Source organism: Saimiri boliviensis, chromosome 2 (genome assembly GCF_048565385.1).
Source record: "Saimiri boliviensis isolate mSaiBol1 chromosome 2, mSaiBol1.pri, whole genome shotgun sequence".
Taxonomy (NCBI): domain Eukaryota; kingdom Metazoa; phylum Chordata; class Mammalia; order Primates; family Cebidae; genus Saimiri; species Saimiri boliviensis.
Genome location: NC_133450.1, coordinates 31989540 through 32007558, shown reverse-complemented (window position 1 = coordinate 32007558; position 18019 = coordinate 31989540). Strand labels below are relative to the sequence as shown.

Genomic DNA, 18019 nt, shown 5'->3' with positions numbered 1-18019 from the left:
TCTCTGCCCTTTGAAATAGAATATCTTGAGCATAATGCAATCTTTCAAAGGACCATGACTCAAGACTGGAATTCGGTTTCTATAGAACAGAAAACCCCAGAAGGCTATTGAGATATAAGTTGCTTTGCACCTGCCTTAAGTGATTGCTGTGATTTTCAGATTCAGGGTTTTCTCTCTTCTCCCTTTCTGTTATCTGATACTCATCATATCTGCCAGCAGCTTACCTCCAGCAACAAGTTAGCTACTCCTAGTTTTGCATTGGCTAGGAAATCAGGTAGCTAGGACTGGCAAAACTATGTGTTAAAAAAGAGTAAAAAAGATTCTGAGTGAGAAACTCAGAATGGCTGAGCTTTGGAGTGTGGATCTCCCAGCAGCCACACTGATTGTCTACTCTGCAGGGTGAGATCTGTGTCACCCCAACATTAAGATCCCTCCCAGGTACTGGGGGCTGGGGAAGGTACACAAGAGAAAGGGAAAATCCTGGCTCTGAAGGAGGTGCAATTTTGTAAAGAGGTAACAAGCATGGGGGAGGGGGAGGAGAGAGGGTGAAAAGACAGCTGTTAAAACCACTTACGGAGACAAATCTGATTTGTTGTGCTGTATTTATAGATGAGCTCACACTTTGAAGCAACTCTGATTTAATTTACTTTAAACATCTTAAATCCAGTATGACAGTACAGCTTAGCACCCTGAGCTGAGCAGCCAGGCTCTCTAGATTGAGGCTTACATGTTGTAAAGCTGGCTTCAGAATGAAACTAGAGTCCTCTGGGGAATCTAACACAAAAGGAATTTGGTTTATTTTTTAAAGCAACACAATTGTTAACAGCGCTTACTAGGGAAGTGAATTACTACCTTTGAAATCACTTTGGCAAGTATTATATATATATACAGATGTTGACTCCACTCCCAACTGGGATCTGTAGAGGCAGTTCCTGTCAACAGTGTTATAGACGAAGCAGGAAAGGTAAGGGAATAATGTGTGAATCTATTTCTCCCTTGTATTTACATTGTAAAAGGTTTTGTTTTATATAAAATTGATGTAGTTTTCTCGCTTTAAACTCTTCTTCGCAATTTATTATCAAGTGTAGCTAGGTGTGGTTTTACTTAATTGAGAGAAATTGTTCTGTTTGTCCTATGAAGGATCACTTGCAAGTCTCTCTTAGTTAATATAAAGAAAGTTGGCCTCATTAGTCTAGAATTGAGAATAACAAGATTCTAGAGTGTTTTGGGGGGCCTAGAAAAAGCTGCCTTTTCCCATGGTATGAAATGAATTGATATAGTAGTCTCTGATTTCCTCCCTTCCCTCCCTCTCTCCCTGCCCCCCACTCCCTGCCCCCTCCCTCCCTCCCTCCCTCCCTTTCTCCCTTTCCTTCCTCCCCTCTCTCCCTCCCTCCTTCCCTTCCTCCCCTTCCTTCCTTCCTTCCTTCCTCCCTCCCTTCCTTTATTGTGATATAATTAACATATTCTATAATTCACTCATTTAAAGTATATGATTCAATGGATTGTAGTATACTTACAGATATGTGCAACCATCATTACCAGAGTAAGCTCTAAAATATTTTCATCACTTCAAAACAAATGAACAAACCCAAATCCCAAATCCTTTCCCTATTATTTCCTTATCCCCCTGTCCCCTACCCCTAAGCAACCACCAATCTATTTCCTCTATAGATTTGCCTATTCTGGATATTTCACATGAATGGAATTTTATAATATATAATCATGGGCAACTTAGATGGATGGTTCTGGCTGAGGGTCTCTCATGAAGTTGCAGTCAAGATGTTTTCTAGGGGTACCGTTATCTGAAGACTTACCTGGGGCTGGAGGGTTTACCTCCAAGATGGCTCACTCATGTGATTTTTGGCAAGAGACCTCAGTTCCTCACCATGTGGATCTCTCTATAAGGCTGCTTGAGTGTCCTCACAATATGGCAGGACAAACTGTCCTGCTATAACTCTGCCCAAAGCAAGTGAATAAGAGGAAATGAATACATTTTATGACATAGTTCAGAAGTCACATGTCATCACTTTCACCACCAGATTCTTTGTTAGAGGTGAGTCACTACACCCATACTCAAGGGGAGAGGAATAGACTCTATTCCTTGAAGGGAGGAGGACCAAAGAATATGTGGACCTTTTTAAAAACCACTACAGCAATAAATTTTAATAAATCAGTTTTAAAATGCCACTTCTTTATATCAGCAGTGATTAACTAGAAAATAATAACACATAATAACAGTAACACACTATTCACCATAGCATCAAAAATGAAAATGGATCTAAGAATTAACCAAGAATACCAAGTCCTCCACAAAGGATATAAAAAAGATCTGATAAATGGAGAGATAGTCCATGTTCTAAGATGGGACAACATAATATTATGAACATGTCATCATCTTCCCACTCCAATTATCAAAATATGTCAAGTCTAACGATGCAGATCCAATTTGAAGTTTTTGAGGATTTTGTGTTAAGCTTTATGCTAAAATTTACGTGAAAAAACTCAAGGTCTAAAAATAGCTAAGAAAATTTTAATAAATCAGTATAAAGGGGGCACTTGTCCTATCAAAGTATATCACAGAGCTATAATCAAAACAAAACAAAAAAACAGTATGATAATGGTGCAGGAACAGTCAAATGTCCGGACTGATGGGACAGAAGAGAAAGTGCAAAAAGAAAGACCCAAATACAGATTTGAGAAATTACTATAAGGTAACTGGGATGCCACAAATTAAGGAGGACTCATTAGTTTGTCTGACAAATGGTGCTGGGAAAAATGACCCCATGTGGTGAAAAATACAACTAGATGCTTACCTAACATTATGTAAATATATGGATTCAAAATAGATAAAAGAGCTAATGGGCGTGGTGGTTTATGCCTGTAATCCCAGCACTTTGGGAGGCCAAGGTGGGCAGATCACCTGAGGTCAGGAGTTTGAGACCAGCCTGGCCAACATGGTGAAACCCTGTCTACTGAAAATACAAAAATTAGCTGGGTATGGTGGTGAGCACCTGTAATCCCAGCTACTTGGGAGGTGAAGGCAGGACAATTGCTTGAATGCAGGAGGTGGAGGTTGCAGTGAGTCGAGATTGCGCCATTGCACTCCAGCCTGGGCAAGAAAAGCGAAACTCCATCTCAAAAAAAAAAAAAAAAAAAAAAAAAGAAATGTAGGTCAGGGGCAGTGGTTCACGCTTGTAATCCCAGAACTTTGAGAGGCCGAGGTGGGCAGGCCACTTTAGATCAGAGTTTGAGACCGACCTGAAGAATAGGGTGAAACCCTATTCTCTACTAAAAATAAAAATTAGCTGGGCATGGTGGTGCATGCCTGTAATCCCAGCTACTTGGGAGACTGAGGCAGGAGAATTGCTTAAACCCAGGAGGTGGAGGTTGCGGCGAGCCGAGATCGTGCCATTGCTCTCCATCCTGGGCGACAAAAGCAAAACTCTATCACAAAAAAAAAAAAAAAAAAAGAAAGAAAAAAGACTAAGTATAAAATATAAATATTTAAAACAAACAAGAACTAAATATAAATATAAAAGAACTATATGTTAAAAATGTTAATATGAAAGAACTGACTATAAAAGGTTAAATCATGTAGTTAATAGAGAAAATATAGACAATATTGTTTTGAACAAAGAGCAGAAACCTTAAAAATTTTATTTGTTTAAATCATAATTATTTTTATAACAAAATAAAGCATGACCATCTTTTGATAGACTGAAAGAAGGTTTTTGCAATGTTTAAAAGTGAAAACGAGCCGGGCGCGGTGGCTCAAGCCTGTAATCCCAGCACTTTGGGAGGCCGAGGTGGGTGGATCACAAGGTCAAGAGATCGAGACCATCCTGGTCAACATGGTGAAACCCCGTCTCTACTAAAAATACTAAAAATTAGCTGGGCATGGTGGCGCACGCCTGTAATCCCAGCTACTCAGGAGGCTGAGGCAGGAGAATTGCCTGAGCCCAGGAGGCGGAGGTTGCGGAGAGCCGAGATCGTGCCATTGCACTCCAGTCTGGGCAACAAGAGCGAAACTCCGTCTAAAAAAAAAAAAAAAAGAAAAAAGTGAAAACGAGTTTGATATCTAGAACAATGGTTCTCAGCCTTTAATAGGCATTTGAGGATTTTGTTGAACTCCAGATGTGATTTAGCGGTTCTGGAGAGAAGCCATGGATTCTACATTTCTAACAAGCTCCCAGCTGAGTAGCAAGGATTTAGAATGTATAACAAACTTCCAAAATCATTAAGAAAATGAAAACAACTCCAATAGAAAAATGGACAAAGGTCAGGCCAGGCGCGGTGGCTCAAGCCTGTAATCCCAGCACTTTGGGAGGCCGAGGCGAGTGGATCACGAGGTCGAGAGATCGAGACCATCCTGGTCAACATGGTGAAACCCCGTCTCTACTCAAAATGCAAAACCCTAGCTGTGCATGGTGGCGCATGCCTGTAATTCCAGCTACTCAGGAGGCTGAGGCAGGAGAATTGCCTGAGCCCAGGAGACGGAGGTTGCGGTGAGCCGAGATCGCGCCATTGCACTCCAGCCTGGGTAACAAGAGCGAAACTCCGTCTCAAAAAAGAAAAATGGACAAAGGTCATGAGCTCATGAGTTACAGACAGGAAAATTCAAAAGGCCACCCAACATATGAAAGGATGCTCAAGCCCTAATGATCAGATACAGAAAAATTAAAACACAACAAGATAATATTTTACATATATTAGAGTGTCAAAGATTAGAAAGCTTGATAATTACAATTATTGGCATAGATTTTGGGAATACAGAAAACATTCATGAACTGCTTGTGGGTGAGCAGACTGGAATAGCCATTTAGCAGAGCAGTCTAGCACTCTTTGGCAAAATTAAATATATTCACACCATATATACAGCCATTCTAGACCTGGTTATATTTTCAAAAAAAATTCTTACCTGAATTCATAGGGGGCATAATGATTTATAACGATGTTTACTAGAGTATAATTTATGGTGCAAGGATTTTGAGGTTCTCTGGAGGTCCCAAACTGAGAAAATGGATAGATGTCTACCTTAGAATATGCCCCAGGCTTTTGAATCGAAAGGCTTAATGTTGTTAAGATAACAATACTCATCTAATTGACCTTCAAATTCAATACAATCCCTATGAAAATCCTAAAGCGGATCCTCAAATTCATATGGTAATGCAAAGGGCCTAAAATAGCCAGTTGTGTTGGACATGTGGCTTTTGGCATGGTGGAGTGAGGAGCTTGGTAAATCCAACAGCTAGTATCTTACTCAATGATGAAACACTGAATGCTTTTTTCCTAAAATGAGGAACAAAACAAGGATCTTTTCACTTCTGTTCAACACTGTCCTGAAAGTTGTATCCAGGGCAATTAGGTATGCAAAAGATATAAAGGGCATCCATACTGGAAATGAAGAAGTAAACCATCTCTATTTGCAGATGACATGATCTTATATATAGAAAATCCTTAATCCACTTAAAAATTACTAGAATTAATAAACCAGTTCTGCAAGGTTGCAGGATATAAGGTTAACATTTAAAAAATTGTATTTTTATGCACTTGCATTTACCATTCCCCAAACAAATTAAGAATACAATACCATTTACAATAGCATCCAAAAGAATGAACTACTTCATTCTTTTGTGAAAAAAAAATTTTATATAACTCTATCAAGACAGTTGAAGATGAGAAAAAAAAAATTTAACAAAAGGAGTAGAAAGCTTATATTCTATAAACCACAAACTGTTGTGGAAAGAAATTAAAAGAAGACCCAAATAAGTGGAAAGACATTCCATCTTCATGGATCAACAGATTTAATTTTAATTTATTAAAATTCCCATACTTCTCAAATTGATCTACAGATTCAATGCAATCCCTATTAAAATCCCAGCTAATTACTTTGCAGAGATTGATCAGTTGATTCTAAGATTTGTATAAAAAAATCAAGGGACCCAGTATACCCAAGCAATCTTGAAAAAGAAGAATGAAGTTGGAAAGTTCCTAATTTTAAAACTTACTACAAAACTGCAGTAGTCAAGACAATGAAGTACTGATAAAGATAGGAATAGAAAGCAGCAGAATATAATTGAGAGACACTGTCAAATTTACAATCAATTGTTTTTTGACAACGGTACAAAGAAAAGTCAGTAGCCTTTTCAATAAAGACCAAACTGGATATTCACATGTAAAATAATAAATTGGGACCCCTGCCTCATACCATATACAAAACTCCAAATGGAATAAAGACCTAAATGGAAAAGCTAAAACTAAAATTCTTAGAAGAAAACAGGCATAAATCTTTGTGTCCTTGAATTAGGTGATCATTTTTCAGATATGACAACTAAAACAAAAGTAACAAAAGAAAGAAGTATATTGAACCTCATCAAAATCCAACTTTTTTTTTTTTTTTTTTTTTTGAGACAGCATCTCCCTCCCTCATCCAGGAAGGAGCACAGTGGTGTGATCTTGGCTCACTGTAACTTCTGCCTTCCATATTCAAGTGATTCTCCTGCATTGGCCTCCTGAGTAGTGGGATTACAGGTGTGTGTCACTGCACCTGGCTAATTTTTGTATTTTTAGTACAGATGGAGTTTCACTATGTTGGCCAGGCTGGTCTCGAACTCCTGACCTCAAGTGATCTTCCCGCCTCAGCCTCCCAAAGTGCTGGGATTACAGGGATGAGCCACTGCACCTAGCCTTCCCTGTTCATATTAATAGTTAAGTACTTTATTCTTCAGTATAAGAATTAAACATTATTCTTGGGCAGGCCCCATGCCGTTTTATATATACTGATAACTTCATAGAGCGTCTGGCTTCTCATCTTAACTTCTTTCCCTGACTTTAGGAAGCTTAGCCAGCTACAGTTCTCTCTTGCTGACCCCAGCTCTAGAAGAAAACAAGTTATTTTTAGCTTTCTTCCCTTTCTGAATGTAGTTTGGAAGCTGCCCCTTTTCTTAAACCTCCTCCCGCCTGGAACTGGTTTCTCTCTAAGCCTAGATTCTCCTAAGTTCTCTTTCCGAGGCCAGATCCACCTTTGGATTAATTCCAAGTACCTTCTGCCTAATAATTAACCCTTACCATCTCTGATAGACAAGGGGAAGAAACTCATATTGGTCTAACCCTGTCCCCAGATGTCTGCTTAGGGTCACATCTCCTGCCCCAGCTCAGAAGGGCCACCTTGTGCTTTCCAACACGGTTTAGTAGTCCACAAATACATTTCTTTTCTTTCTTTTCTTTTCTTTTCTTTTTTTTTTTGAGAAGTTTCACACTCATTGTCCAGCCTGGAATGCAATGGTGCAGTCTTGGCTCATTGCCACCTCTGCTTCCTGGGTTCAAGTGATTCTCCTGCCTCAGACTCATGAGTAGCTGGGATTACAAGCAACCGCCACCATGCCTGACTAATTATGTATTTTTAGTAGAGACAGGGTTTCGCCATGGTGGTCAGGCTGGTCTAGAACTCCCGACCTCAGGTGATCAATCTGCCTTGGCTTCCCAAAGTGCTGAAATTACAGGCATGAACCATTGTGCTCAGCCTTCAAAAATACATTTTTTACCCATTAATAATTTGCAGGCTCTATCTCACCCCTTTTACTGTTTATATGGGTTTGTTCCTACCTATAACTAGAGATTTCTAATACCTCCAGAACCAAGGTTACTCATCACAGCAGACTGAAAACCCAGATCTGTTCTTGGAGCCACTGCACCCAGCCACTAACTTTGCTTTTACCTTTGGAGGATGATTTGCCTAGGTGACAGGAGAGAGTAGGTTAATATCAATCATTTAGATGCAAAAAACCAAACAAACCAACACAAAACCACTGCTAACCTGAGGCACTGGAGACTTCTAATGAAAAATCTCTTTAAAGAGAATTATGAAAGGCAGTGATTATCTTGCTAAGTAATCCCTGTTTAAATTATCTTCCACAGTAGAAAAATTTTTGTGTAGGCCAGCATCCTTTACATTTCATTTGGATGAAAAAACATCAGAACATATAAGATAAATGAGTAAAAATGGTTCCTCGAATTCATTCATTAGACACTGAGAATAACAGCTTCCAATACAAGTCCTCCTAGGCGTTGTCTTGAGCCTGTCGGAGTTAGGCATTTGGTTATATGATTATCAGACTTTATTTGCATTTCTCTTTGTGTGTTCAAATCTTAACTTTATAGATTATTTTTATTACATTTAGAGATTTATATCGTATTATTTTTAATACAAATGTAAAGAAGCAGAGTGTAATCGAGCCATGAAGGATTCTTTATGGACCAACAGCAGTGGATCCTGTGCTCCAGGATCTTATCTTTAAGCTATATCCTAAAGACAAATGGAGGGGGTGGAGCAGGCTAAGCCCTGTTAAAACATGAGCCCTCAGCTGGGTGTGGTGGCTCATGCCTGTAATGCCAGCATTTTGGAAGGCTGAGGCAGGTGGATCACTTGAGGTCAGGAGTTCGAGACCAACCCGACCAACATGGTAAACCTGTCTCTACTAAAAATAGAAAAAAATTAGCTGGTCATGGTGGTGCATACCTATAATTCTAGCTACTCAGGAGGCTGAGGCAGGGGAATCGCTTGAATCTGGGAGGTGAAGGTTATAGTAAGCCAAGATTGTGCCACTGCACTCCAGTCTCGGCAACAGAGTGAGGCTCTGTCTCAAAAAGAAAAGAAAAGAAAAAAAAAACCAGAAGCTCTCTTTCTACCTAAGGAAAACTTGCGGGCCACGTAGTAGCCTACAGCCAAATCAAACATCTTTGCATTTCTTCCTGTTGATGTCCTAAGCCTCCCAATTATTTCTCATCTCGGGCAGGAAAGGGAAATTGGATGTTCCTCTCAGGAGGAAGCTGGAGTGTGATCTTTAGCCCGTTAGCTGTGAGAGAGGGGTTTCTGGGGTGATTAGAAGAAGACGGGGAGGGGCAAGGCAGCCAGGCCAACAGCCCACCTCATCCTGGAGGCCACCTCAGGCCTATGGCTCAGGGAGCAGATGACCCAAGAGAAGAGGTGGAGCATCAGGCTCATGAAATATCTAGATGTGGCCTGGGAACAGCAGCATCTCCTGCAGAGGAGGGAAAGACAGCACACACGGGGCCAGCTTTGAACCCAGCAGCCAGGACCCCAGAGAGCACAATAAAGACGCACTTTATTGGGTGCCTCAGAGATGGATGCAGGAAGTGAGGAGGCAGAGCAGATGCCCCTCCCCTGAGGAGGGGCCACAGCTTTGTGAGCCTGACAGCAGCGGGGACAAATGTCCTAGTCGCAGTAAAGTGCAGGTGAAGAGGCCCTTGACAAAAGGGCAGTGCGGCTGTATTTTTGGATTTCCAGAAGCTCTTTGACATGCAAGGGCAGTGGGGCTGTGATTTTGATGTCGACTCATGTGTTGTTCATTCCCAGGACCCCTCTTTGTCCTGTCTTTTCTAAGAACATCAGCATCAGTCAGATATTTGTTCTCAGGGGAGAGGTTTTGGAATATAGTACAAAGGGCAAAATAAAAACCCACCTGTTTCTAGGGTTTTAAATTTCCAAAGGGACTTTTACATTCCACCTGGGAGGAAAATGCAAACAGCAAAGCCAGCATCTGAGCCACACCCAACAGGCCTGTAAGGAACCTGGTGCTGTAACTGCCATGACTGCCACCCTAAGCTTGTTCAGGATTCTGCGGGCAGAGGAGAGCTGGAGGGAAAATGATAACCCAGGTGCTGACATGTGGCCCTGTGTTCTCTCCCGAAGCCCACCTCTCTGGGGGCTGAATCTGGGGGACAGATCCTCATTAAGTTCAGGGGTCCAGCGGGAGAGGAGACATGTACTTCTGGTCCATCTGGTGCTCTGTGAGCCTCACAGATGTGATGAGAAGGCAAGCAAAGATGAGAAGGGGGCAAGGCAGGGAGGGCTCAGTGCTGGGCAGCTGGACAGCCCTGAGTCCTCTTTGGCCCACAAAGGCCGAGGCAGGCAGCCAAACCTGCACAGTGCACCTGAGAAGGTGCAGATGAAAGAGGAAAAAGGAAGAAACCAGACAGGCAGGCAGTTAGGGTGGGTCCTTGGCTGAGTATTTTCAAACAAAAGAACAGCCTGCAGGCACAGATAAGGAAACTTTCATGAAGTGTGTGTGTCGGGGGGCTTGTCTTAAGACATGCACACAGCCACACAGATAAGAAAGGCTACACAGGTCACTTGCCCAGACACGCCCCCAGTGGAAAATTTCATCCCCTGACATGTGTGCGGTAAGGGGAACAAAGCAATATGGAGTAACTCAAGCTGAGGGCCTGTATGTGTACTAGGGAGATGGAGTGGAGCTACCAGAAATGTGCACTATATGCAAATAAGATGTCCAGCCCTCATCAGTTTCTTATAAAGCCTTGGCATTCAAATGCAAAAACAGCAACCCTTTTCCGGGTCTCCTCTCCGCAGTGGAGAACTTTCTTCTTTTGCTTTTTATTTTTTTTTATTTATATTTTTTTTAAGGAAGGAAGAAAAGAAAAAGAAAAAGAAAAAGAGAGAGGGAGAGAAAGAAGAAGAGAAAGAGGGAGAGAGATCGGGAGTCTTGCTGCATTGCCCAAGCTGGAGTGCAGTCTAAAAATGGGTATTAAAAACCTCTTTTATGCCAATAATTGTGCTTGACAATGGAGACAGGAAGGAATAAGGGAGGGAAATAACGAACAAGCAGCCAACCAATATTTCATTTAAACCTGTGAAATGCTATGCATTTGCTGAGGAGTGATTTACTTCCAATGATGTGGTCAATTTTATAGTAGGCGTGATGTGGTGCTGAGAAGAATGTATATTCTGTGGATTTGGGGTGGAGAGTTCTGTAAATGTCTATTAGGTTTGCTTGTTCCAGGTCTGAAGTCAAGTCCTGGATATCCTTGTTAATTTTCTGTCTGGTTGATCTGTCTAATATTGACAATTGGGTCTTAAAGTCTCCCACTATTATTGTGTGGGAGTCTGAGTCTCTTTGTAGGTCATTAAGAACTTGCCTTATGTGTCTGGGTGCTCCTGTATTGGGCGCGTATATATCTAGGATCGCTAGCTCTTCTTGTTGCATTAATCCCCTTACCATTATGTAATATCCTTGTCTCTTTTGATCCCTGTTGCTTTAAAGTCTATTTTATCAGAGACGAGAATTACAACTCCTGCTTTTTTTTGCTCTCCATTTGGTTAGTAAATCCTCCTCCATCCCTTTATTCTGAGCCCCTGTGCATCCCTGCATGTGAAGATGGGTTTCCTGGATACAGCACATCGATGGGCCCTGGCTTTCTATCCAACTTGCCCATCTGCATCCCTTGATTGAGGCATTTAGTCCATTTACATTTAGAGTTAATATTGATATGTGTGAATTTGATACTGCCATTTAATGCTAGCTGGCTGTTCTGCCCGATAGTCGATGCAGATTCTTCATTATGTTGATGCTCCCCACCCTTTGGCATGTTCTTGGAGTGGCTGATAACTGGTTGCTCCCTTCCATGTGCAGTGCCTCCTTCAGGAGCTCTTGTAAAGCAGGCCTAGTGGTGATGAAATCTCCAAGCACTTGCCTGTTCACAAAGGATTTTATTTTTCCTTTACTTATGAAACTTAGCTTGGCTGGATATGAAACTCTGGGTTGAAAGTTCTCTTCTTTAAGGATGTTGAATATTGGCCCCCACTCTCCTCCGGCCTGTAGGGTTTCTGCCAAGAGACCCGCTGTGAGCCCGATGGGCCTCCTCCTGTGGGTAACCCGACCTTTCTCTCTGGCTGCCCTTAGGATTTTCTCCTTCATTTCAACCCTGGTGAATCTGACAATTATCTTCTTTTGCTTTTTAAACTTTGCTCCAACCTCACCCGTGGTGTTCCTGCTCCTTAGTTTTCTTGGTCATGAGACAAAGAACTCTGGGTAATACCTCAGGCAGTGAGAGACTGCTACATTGTGGTGCTGAGTCTGAGCAGCAGACTGAGTGATGGACGACAGAAGTATGCAGACACAGATGTTTTGCCTTTGTGAGCATGGCCAGGGGACCCCCTGGCTCACAGATCTTAAAGAGGGAGTCCAGCTGTGAAGCCCCCATTTGCCAGAGGGGCTCATATTTATTTTAGAACAGATTTAATGACAAAGGTCTCAAGCAAACACTGTTAGTGGGTAATTAATATTGCCAAATCCTCCAATAGAGAGCATTTATGTGCACAATTGATCAAAGGTTAGTTTCGGGGTGGGAAGGGGGGAAATAGGCAAACAAGCTATTTAGATAAACTCCTCTACATTCCCTTGTTATCGGCTCCTCACCTAATTGCCTCTGGGTAAGGGCAGCCACCTTCGGCTCATTCCTTCCTGAAGCTTTGCAAAACCTCTGAGCCTTCCAAGAAGGTTTGCATCTTTCTTTTTTTTTTTTTTGATTGCATTTTAGGTTTTGGGGTACATGTGAAGAACATGTAAGATTGTTGCATAGGTACACACATGGCAGTGTGGTTTGCAGGCTTCCTCCCCATCACCTATATCTGGCATTTCTCCCATGTTATCCCTCCCCAACTCCCCACCCCCTGCTGTCCCTCCCCTAGTTCCCCCGTTTGCATCTTTCTTATAATTTTTCCTACCATCCTGACCGATCTCCTACATCTCCCCCTTTTCTGTTTTTTTTGCATCAGGTTTTGTTGATTAAAGAGTACAGATGTGTGCAGTAGCAGTTTTGTCAGGCGTAGCAGTTATAAGTTGTGTTCCAACTTTGCATCCTAGAATTAGTAAATAACATAAGACAAATATGAGTATAATCGGTAACATTCTTTTTCAGTCAAGGAGTAACCCCCAGGAATAGGGTCGATCTGGGAGAGAGATTCTCGCACACCCTTCCATGTGGCTGTTGGTTGGGCATGTAGATCTATGGCGTTTAGGGATTCTAGAATTTTAGTTTCAAGTTGCTTTATGTCTGCTGTTAAATTACCATGTAAGACTCCCCAGAGTTGGTGTTTCACTTCACCCGAACTACGTATTGATGGATTCCATGGTAGAGAGGTGACACATATGGGGACTCAGGAAGAACCATAGAAATGTAAGGAAAGTGTAACAGTTCCCTGAGACTGTTGAGAGCTGCTTTCTTACAGCTCCTTTTATTCTTTGCCTTCTCTAGGGGAAGGATGGGTGGTAAACAGATTTATAGACCATACCTTAGGTGGATAATCAACCTGACATTGTCAGAAAAATCTATTAACATGGTAGTAGACACAGCTCACATTTCTGCCTCCTACATGTAGAATACAATATAAGGTTATTTTCTACACATTCACATAGAAGAGTATATACCTTTCTTTTTTTTAAAATTTAATTTAATCTAATTTTTTGAGACGGTATCTTGCTCTCTTGCCCAGGCTGGAGTACAGTGGCAGCCTCTGCCTCCCAGATTCTAGCGATTCTCCTGCCTCAGCCTCCTGAGTAGCTGGGATTACAGGCGCACACCACCATGCCCAGCTAATTTTTGTATTTTCAGTAGAGACGGGGTTTCACCATGTTGGCCAAGCTGGCCTCAAACTCCTGACCTCAGGTGATATGCTTGCCTTGGCTTCCCAATGTGTTGGGATTACAGGCATGAGCCATTGTACCCAGCCTGAAGAGTATATAATTTTCAATATTTCTTTTCCCTTTCATTTATTTCCTTTTCCTTTTCCTTTTCCCTCCCTCCCTCCCCCTCTCTTTTTTTCTTTCCTTCTTTCTTTCTTTCTTTGACCGAGTCACCAGTCTGGAGTGCAGTGGTGCCATCTTGGCTCACTGCAACCTCTGCCTCCTGGTTTCAAGCGATTCTCCTGCCTCAGCCTCCCAAATAGCTGGGACTACAAGTGCCAGCCACCATGCCCAGCTAATTTTTGTATTTTTAGTAGAGATGGGGGTTTCACCATGTTGGCCAGGATGGTCTCGATCTCTTGACCTTGTGATCTACCCGCCTCGTCCTCCCAAAGTGCTGGGATTACAGGAATGAGCCACCACATACAGCCTTTTTTTTGTTTTTGTTTTTTGAGACAAGGTCTCATTCTGTCACCCAGGTTGGCGTACAGTGGTGCAATCTCAGCTCACTGCAACCTCTGCCTCCTGGGTTCAAGCAATTCTCCTGCCTCAGTCTCCAGAGTAGCTGGCATTACTAGCATGTGCCACAATGCCCAGCTAATGTTTCTATTTTTAGTAGAGACCGGGTTTCACCATATTGGTCAGGCTGGTTTCGAACTCCTGACTTCAAATGACCCACCTGCTTCGGCCTCCCAAAGTGGTGGGCTTACAGGTGTGAGCCATCACGACTGGCCTCAATATTTCTTTTCTTACTCTAAAGAAGAAGTGAAGTGACTGAGATATTTTTCCTGTGAAGGTGTGTGAATGTCTGGGTTAGTCACTGTAGTGGTTGGAGCAGCAGTAATGAAGCCAAGGGTTTAGTCTGTCCTTAAACCTGTTAGCTTCAGTGTCTGGCCACAGATAATCGTAATTTGAGTTGCGAATGCCGAGCACTGGTCCTGAGAACCGGTGGAGAGGTACAGATGGTTCAATGCATATCCGTCACCCCCAGTGGGGAAGTAATACTGAGTGCATGCTGATAGCTCATTCTAGGCATGGACAAATGGCTTCCTTTCTGGTTGTGTTGAAAGTCGAAGGTTTTTCTTATTATAAAAAGATGCTCTTTAAATTAATGTTTGCTTTTGCTCTGATGTGAGGAGAGGAAAAAAAAGTGTGAGTTGCAAAGACCCTTTCAAGCTGAGATGAAACGAGAAGGCTAGGCTACAAGCTGAGAGGGCATCTGTGGTTTCTGTCTGGCCACAGATCCTGGGGTAGCAGAAAGACACCTTCATTCCATTACAGCCATGATGGTGCAGATTCAGAAAGGAAGTGCAAAAGCCTCCAAGGTCATGGACTTTCTCTGAGAGGAAAAAAGAGCTAATGAAGGAAGCCACAAAGAGATGGCAAGGGAACCCAGGCAAGAATGAGTCTGTCGATTGCAATTTGCATTGGCCTTTGTTATGTGCAACACAAAGAGGCTACATCTAAGGCTGAGTCCTTCAAGGACAATCATACACAGAGCTTCCTCAAGCATCTGCAGTAGGTTCACAGATTAACTGGGTCAGTGTCTCATTTGCAACTCAGCTAGTGAATGATTCTTCTGCCCTTCAGACATTGTTGGGCAGTTTGCTCTCCTTGCTCTGAGGAATCCATGAAGATACTTGGTAAGCTGAAGAGTGCTAATCAGAGAATAGTCAGTGTCAGCTGAGACCAGACCTCTTTGGGAAGTCAAGCAGAGCCTGAGCCTCAGCCTGAGCAGGTCCATACATTTGATTTTAGTTTGTGTGTTTGGAGGTGAAGTGGCCTGAAGGACTGACTCACACTAATCAAACCCACAAGAGACAGATGCAAAAGCCTGAGTAACAATTTAGTCATTTGGAGCAAGAAACGTAACAGCCGGCATATTGTGTCAGCTAATTAACCTGTTGGCCCTCTGGAGGGATAGAAAACTGAAACTGCTGATGAAGCCAGATAGGTAAAGACATGAATTAGCAGGTGTGAGGTGAAAGGGAGTTGTGGGGAGTGGACTGAACAGGGGACTCTATTCCGCTTTTGAAATATGCAGCCAATATCATCTCCACCTTATTCTTGCTACTCAGGGTTTGGTGTGGCCAGAGCTGCTGATTTTTCAGAAGTTGGAGATTCAGATTTATAGGAGTCGTTTCCTGATTTATAAATATTAACAACCAATTTATAAATGTTTTAAAAATTATTGTGTAGGACAAAACTGCCTGAACGTTTCTCATTGGCAACCATGAATTACAAACAAAAGGCTGCTTTGGGAGCCAATTTCAGGACAAGGTGGCATAGTTGATTGACTTTAATGGTTACTGTCATGAAACTGACAGCCTGATGCATCTGTTTCCATACTGAAGGCACATCAGACAGGAAGGGCTGGAGCCTCCTCTTCAGCAATGGCGTTTGCCTCCAACCTCCTAGCTTTCATTAAAACCACTGACCCCTCTGCTAGCACAAGTTCTTTGCTTACATTATGAAGTTTACCAACTAAGCCTCCACCTTTCTATGCATCTTCTGGGACTATATCCTTACCCCCAAATTAAGTTTTACAAACCTTTTGCTTTTTCCTAAAGATCCTCCTAAAAACCCTGCATTGTGTCCACACAGAAACACAATCTTCTCCATTAAGGACTGATTTTTCTTGTTTAATTTCCCAAAGGTAACAGTGATAATATTAACAATATGCATTCGCTCTTTCCCATCTTGCAAGATGGCGGGTGAAAAAGTTGAGAAGCCGGATACTAAAGAGAAGAAACCTGAAGCCAAGAAGGCTGATGCTGGTAGCAAAGTGAAAAAGGGTCACCTCAAGGCTAAAAAGCCCAAGAAGGGGAAGCCCCATTGCAGCCGCAATCCTGTCCTTGTCAGAGGAATCGGCAGGTATTCCCGATCTGCCATGTACTCCAGAAAGGCCATGTACAAGAGGAAGTACTCAGCCGCTAAATCCAAGGTTGAAAAAAAAAAGAAGGAGAAGGTTCTTGCAACTGTTACAAAACCAGTTGGTGGTGACAAAAACGGCGGTACCCGGGTGGTTAAACTTCGCAAAATGCCTAGGTATTATCCTACTGAAGATGTGCCTCGAAAGCTGTTGAGCCACGGCAAAAAACCCTTTAGTCAGCACGTGAGAAAACTTCGAGCCAGCATTACCCCTGGGACCATTCTGATCATCCTCACTGGACGCCACAGGGGCAAGAGGGTGGTTTTCCTGAAGCAGCTGGCTAGTGGCTTATTACTTGTGACTGGACCTCTGGTCCTCAATCGAGTTCCTCTGCGAAGAACACACCAGAAATTTGTCATTGCCACCTCAACCAAAATTGATATCAGCAATGTAAAAATTCCAAAACATCTTACTGATGCTTACTTCAAGAAGAAGAAGCTGCGAAAGCCCAGACACCAGGAAGGTGAGATCTTCGACACAGAAAAAGAGAAATACGAGATTACAGAGCAGCGCAAGATTGATCAGAAAGCTGTGGACTCGCAAATTTTACCAAAAATCAAAGCTATTCCTCAGCTCCAGGGCTACCTGCGATCTGTGTTTGCCCTAACAAATGGAATTTATCCTCACAAATTGGTATTTTAAATGTCCTAATAATCTAATTAAATAACCAAAAAAAAAAAAACAAAAAAAAAACAATATGCATTCAACAAGTGTTTATTGAGCAGCCACATGAAACGATTTCTAATGCTGGATGCATTAGAAAACAAACCAGAACTCAAGGAACTTAATTTTTTTTTTTTTTTTTGAGAAAAGATCTGGCTCTGTCACCCAGGCTGGAGTACAGTGGCATGATCTCAGCTCACTGCAACCCCTGCCTCCTGGGCTCAAGTGATCATCCCACCTCAGCCTCCTGAGTAGCTGGGACTATAGGTACACATTACCACACCCAGCTAATTTATGTGTTTTCTTTTGTATAGAAATGGGGTTTCACCATGTTGCCCAGACTGGTCTCGAACTCGTGAGCTCAAGCTATCTGCCTGTCTCGGCCTCCCAAAGTACTGGTATTACAGGCATGAGCCACTCTGTTTAGCTGGAGCTTACATTTGAGTCATTGCTAACATTTATCAAGCTCTTCCAATGTGCCAGGGTCTGTGTGAAACATTTTATGTAATTATCTCATTTAATATTCAGGCCAACTCTACAAAGTCAATATTACAATGCTCTTTGTTTTATGGTTAAGAAAACTGTGGTTATTCAAGATCAAATGACCCCACCTCTGCTCTCCCAAGAGGCACCATGGTTCCCTATCTGTCAATCTCAGTATCTAACTAGGTACCGATGACTCGGCTCCTTCACACAGTGCTGCTATAGGAGCAGCCTTAGTGGCTGGTAAGTGACTTTTTTCTGATGCAAATTCCACATATGTGTTGAAGATCTTTCAAATTTGCAAGTTATTAATAATTATGGAGATGCCATTTATTGAGCACTTACTTTGTGCTAGCTTCCATTCGATGCTAAATACTCTCTATATATTACCTGATTAGATCAAAGCTATCCTCAAAGCTACCATGTGAAAGACATGTTA

At 42.2% G+C, this 18019-nt stretch overlaps 1 protein-coding gene across 1 annotated transcript; it reads left to right on the top strand.

The window, feature by feature from the left end:
* The first annotated feature begins 16191 nt into the window (after window positions 1–16191).
* Window positions 16192–17088, top strand: LOC101051350 (large ribosomal subunit protein eL6). The gene has a single exon (XM_039469344.2). It carries the CDS (start codon window positions 16210–16212, stop codon window positions 17074–17076), a length of 867 nt encoding a protein of 288 aa, XP_039325278.1. The 5' UTR covers window positions 16192–16209; the 3' UTR covers window positions 17077–17088.
* The last annotated feature ends 931 nt before the right edge of the window (window positions 17089–18019 follow it).

Coding starts and splice junctions, on each gene's coding strand:
- LOC101051350 (XM_039469344.2), top strand. CDS start 16,210: ATGGCGGGTGAAAAAGTTGAGAAGCCGGATACTAAAGAGAAGAAACCT.